The following is a 4,234-nucleotide window of genomic DNA, read 5'->3' as shown; positions in this document are numbered from 1 at the left end:
ACTTATCCCAAGGCCAAGCTGCAATGCTGGTCAATTTTGTCCACTGCAACCATTGAAATTTGAGACTAACCAACAGAAAGCAGGAAAATGGTAAAAACATAATCATATTGGCTGCCATTAGTGATGGTAAAAGGTCGCTGTAATTGGTAGTTGTAACAAGTACTGCTCAGCCTTTAACTACTCAGAATGCTTATAATATCAAAAAGCAGATAGTAAAACTGAAATAAATTCCGAGCGAGGATCAGATTCTTGCCATTCCGGTGCAATGATAATTTCATACCCTTCGTCCCTCCTACCAGCCCGCATTTTAGTCGTCTTGCTACTCGTTGGCTATGCAACGAGCGCACACCACCACCACAACAACCATGTGAGCAAGAATGCTACAAACCAAATCCTCCAACAAGCCTACGTTGCTCTCCAGGCTTGGAAACGTGTCATCTACTCTGATCCAATGAACTTCACTTCTAACTGGGACGGCCCTAACGTATGCAATTACACTGGAGTCTATTGTGCGCCACATCTCAATGACACGAACGTTCTTGTGGTTGCGGGCATTGACCTCAACCATGCTGACATAGCCGGCTTTCTGCCTGATGAGTTAGGCCTCCTCTCTGAACTTGCTTTGCTTCATTTGAACAGCAACCGTTTCTGTGGAATCCTCCCCCCAACTCTATCAAACCTTTCTTTGCTCTTTGAGCTTGATATCAGCAATAATAGATTTGTAGGGCCTTTCCCATCTGTAGTGCTCTCTCTGCCTTCACTATATTACCTAGACATTCGTTTCAACGAGTTTGAAGGGCAGTTGCCACCTCAACTTTTCAACAAAAAACTCGACGCTATATTCCTCAATAACAATCGCTTCACCTCTATAATACCGCCAAATTTAGGCCCAAGCACTGCTTCTGTTGTGGTTTTCGCCAACAACGGTTTTGGAGGATGCCTCCCTCCAAGCATAGCCAAATTTGCAAACACTTTAGAAGAATTGCTGCTGATAAACACGAGTATATCGGGCTGTTTACCAACTGAGGTAGGATTTCTTTACAAACTAAGAGTACTCGACGTGAGCTTCAACCAAATAGTCGGTCCAATACCGTATAGCCTTGCAGGTTTAGCTCACCTGGAGCTACTAAACTTAGCCCATAACAAGTTGAGTGGAATAGTGCCGGACGGAGTATGTGTTTTGCCTAACTTGGCAAATTTCACCTTCTCTTACAACTTCTTCTGTGAGGAGGAGGGCATCTGTAGCAATTTAACTTCAAAAGGGATTGTCTTCGATGATCGTAGAAACTGTCTGCCAGAAAAGCCACTCCAAAGGAGTAAGAAGGAATGTGAGGCTGAGAGGCCTGTTGATTGCTTTGATCATGTTTGCGGCAAGTCTACCAGTAGTTCTGCTGCTTCTTACCACATCCCTTTGTCCTCAACTCCTCCTCCTTAATATCTACTTGTTTAAATTATGTTATAACCATCTGAACTAGTTAGCAGATGGAAGAATAATTAATGATTGTAATACGACTTGTATAGGTTTTACACATGTAAACAAATTGGCGTGTACATTCACTTGTATACCATGTATAATTATACTTAATATTTGTGAAGCTTCGCATTACAGATCGGTCAATTCTTCGTTGATGTGACACTTGTCAGGGGGTCGTTTGATTTTTTTTTTTTCAGTTTAGTATAATTTATGCCCTATAATATTGTAAATGAGCAAATTACTCCTTATAAAAAAAAAAAAAGAATTTACCTCCTTGTGTTAATTAAAATGAAGCAATTTACCCCTGTCTAGTAAGAGTAAATTCTTTTGTTTTTAAAAAAAAACATAGGGAGATAAATTGTTGCATTTTAAAAAATATAAAAAAATAAATTATTAATTTATTTTTCATAAAAAAATAATTTACTGATTTATAATCTTACAGGGGTTGCTTGCAGTTTTTTCTAATTTTCTATAATATATAAGTGATAGTTTGAGCCCGAATAAGTCATTTGAGGAATATCAAATTATGTAATAAATGTACGGAAAATCATTTTTGCCATGTGTACAACCAATTTAATTAAACACACCTCATTTATCAAAAGGGAAAAATCCAACTTATTCTATGTGATATGAAAAATATTAAAAAAAATCCGGTGAAAAAATGTCAATTTACCTCCTCGTACTCTCAATAATGATTTAAAATTGCCCCTCCACGTTAAAGGTGTGTTACACGCTCCTTCATTTTCTTTTTTTACATTTTTAATTATAAAATAATTTATACAACTATTTAATAATCGCTAAATCTTGATCAATATAAATTGATGGTTTAGATTTCTAATTTATACCCCTATTTAATAATCGCTAAATCTTGATCAATATAAATTGATGGTTTAGATTTCATGAATAAATCCACGGTCCAAATTTATTTAATTAAATTTATGGCCCAAATTTCATCAACTCAATCGAAGGCACAAAATTTATCTCATATATATATATAGATATATAATAAAATAATATAAATTAAAATATATAAAAAATTAAAGGATTAACCTCCTTCATCCCACCCACCACCCCTAGATCCTTCTCTGTCAGCCCCTTCCCTTCCCGTCGACAGCACTCGCCTCCCCCTATTCCCTCCCATTATTTCTATAAAAGCCCATTACTCTCGAATAGGTTTTCAAAAAAATTCATTTTTTAGTAGGCTTGTGATACACGAGCGCAATTTTCTATACCCCGCTTTTACTATTCATATGGAAAAAGGCTTTGTAGGAGGTATCTGTACTATTCCCATTGCATGATATCCCCAAGTTTTGTTGTCTTCCCTCTTCACATAATCCGAGGACTCCAGGCAAAGTACGTCACTTGGCATTAGGCTTGATCCATCAACTAAATCATACCTGAACTGTCGCCCCACGTGAGATAGGGAAACAACAACATATTCGTTTGTTCACAACAATAGAGCCAATTTTTCCATTCCAAAATGCCACGACTGGGTGGAAGTAGTTTTCTCACTACATTGCTATGGATGAAAAGCTTGGACTAATCATTAGATTAAAATTTATTATAGGCCTAATATTGACTTGATAAACCAAGTGAAAGTTTGTTTTAGGTCTGCGATCGAGACCTGATCACATTACATATTTTGCATGTGATTAAACTTCAAGCATTTAATAAAGCATCATAATTAAATAAATGCATCACATACAAAATAAGAAAGCTTAGCATGCCCCTGTTCGATGATCACAAGTCCAATCTTATGCGACCTATTGAGCTTGTAGTGGATCTATGGTTAATTTAGGGTAGGCCTACGCTATTACAAGAATTTAATACAGTATCAATCTAATGGGTCTTGTATCTCCTCTTTATTCTCATTGGTCCTCCTTGAGCTCCACCGAGCCTCTTCATCATGGGTCCTCCGAGGATCATCCAATAGCCTCTTCTATGGGCATCCATTGCCTTGAGTTTGCCTTCTTTATAATTTATTTACCAAAAATTAAAAAGCCTCACCACCTATCTACTCTCATTCAATCGTAAAAATCCTAATCAATAGTTGGCGAGAGTATAATGGCTAAAAACGACAGAAATAAAGAAATAAGAGGCACGCAGGCCCCACCTAACATAAATAAAACCGTACACAAGATCAATGGATTGATCATCCCTTGTTAATCCAATTAACAATATACCAAATTTATTTCTAAAACACGTGCACCACATGTAACGCAAACCATGCATTATAAAATTGATATCTAATATCATATGTTAATTAATATAATATGCAGCAAAATACACACTTAATAATTTAATTAAAAAATGCATATGCACCCATACATCCAATATGTTATTATTATTTTTTTGTTTTGGAAACTATTTCTAAAAATAATCCATGGAAATTTAATTTTTGAGAAAATCCAATTAACCAAAATAAAAAATTAGCCATGATCAGGGCTTTTAGAAAATACAAAAATATAGAAAAATCTAATTTTTTCGGGAAAAGATGAACAAAAACAGTTAGCTGGCCGCGAACGGGTTTGAATGGTTTTGTGACATATTTAACTTCTGCACAAATTGAACATTTAAAGCAATCACTTGCATCAAATTTGTTTATACGATTCATATTGTTCATTCTTTTGACTGAAGCATAGGTAACATGCACTAGCCTACCATGCCAAATATTAATAAATTCAATCAAATACGGAGAACTAGAAGTACTTTTATTAGAAATGGTAGGAATGATGTTTAGGACAAAAAATCCATTAGATA

At 35.7% G+C, this 4,234-nt stretch overlaps 1 protein-coding gene across 1 annotated transcript; it reads left to right on the top strand.

The window, feature by feature from the left end:
• LOC105178623 (leucine-rich repeat extensin-like protein 4) lies at positions 213-1,606 on the top strand. The gene has a single exon (XM_011102133.2). The coding sequence runs from the start codon at positions 266-268 to the stop codon at positions 1,433-1,435; it is 1,170 nt and encodes a 389-aa protein (XP_011100435.1). The 5' UTR covers positions 213-265; the 3' UTR covers positions 1,436-1,606.

Source organism: Sesamum indicum, linkage group LG16, assembly GCF_000512975.1.
Source record: "Sesamum indicum cultivar Zhongzhi No. 13 linkage group LG16, S_indicum_v1.0, whole genome shotgun sequence".
In the NCBI taxonomy this organism is placed as follows: Eukaryota; Viridiplantae; Streptophyta; class Magnoliopsida; order Lamiales; family Pedaliaceae; genus Sesamum; species Sesamum indicum.
This window is presented reverse-complemented; position numbering and strand designations above follow the sequence as displayed.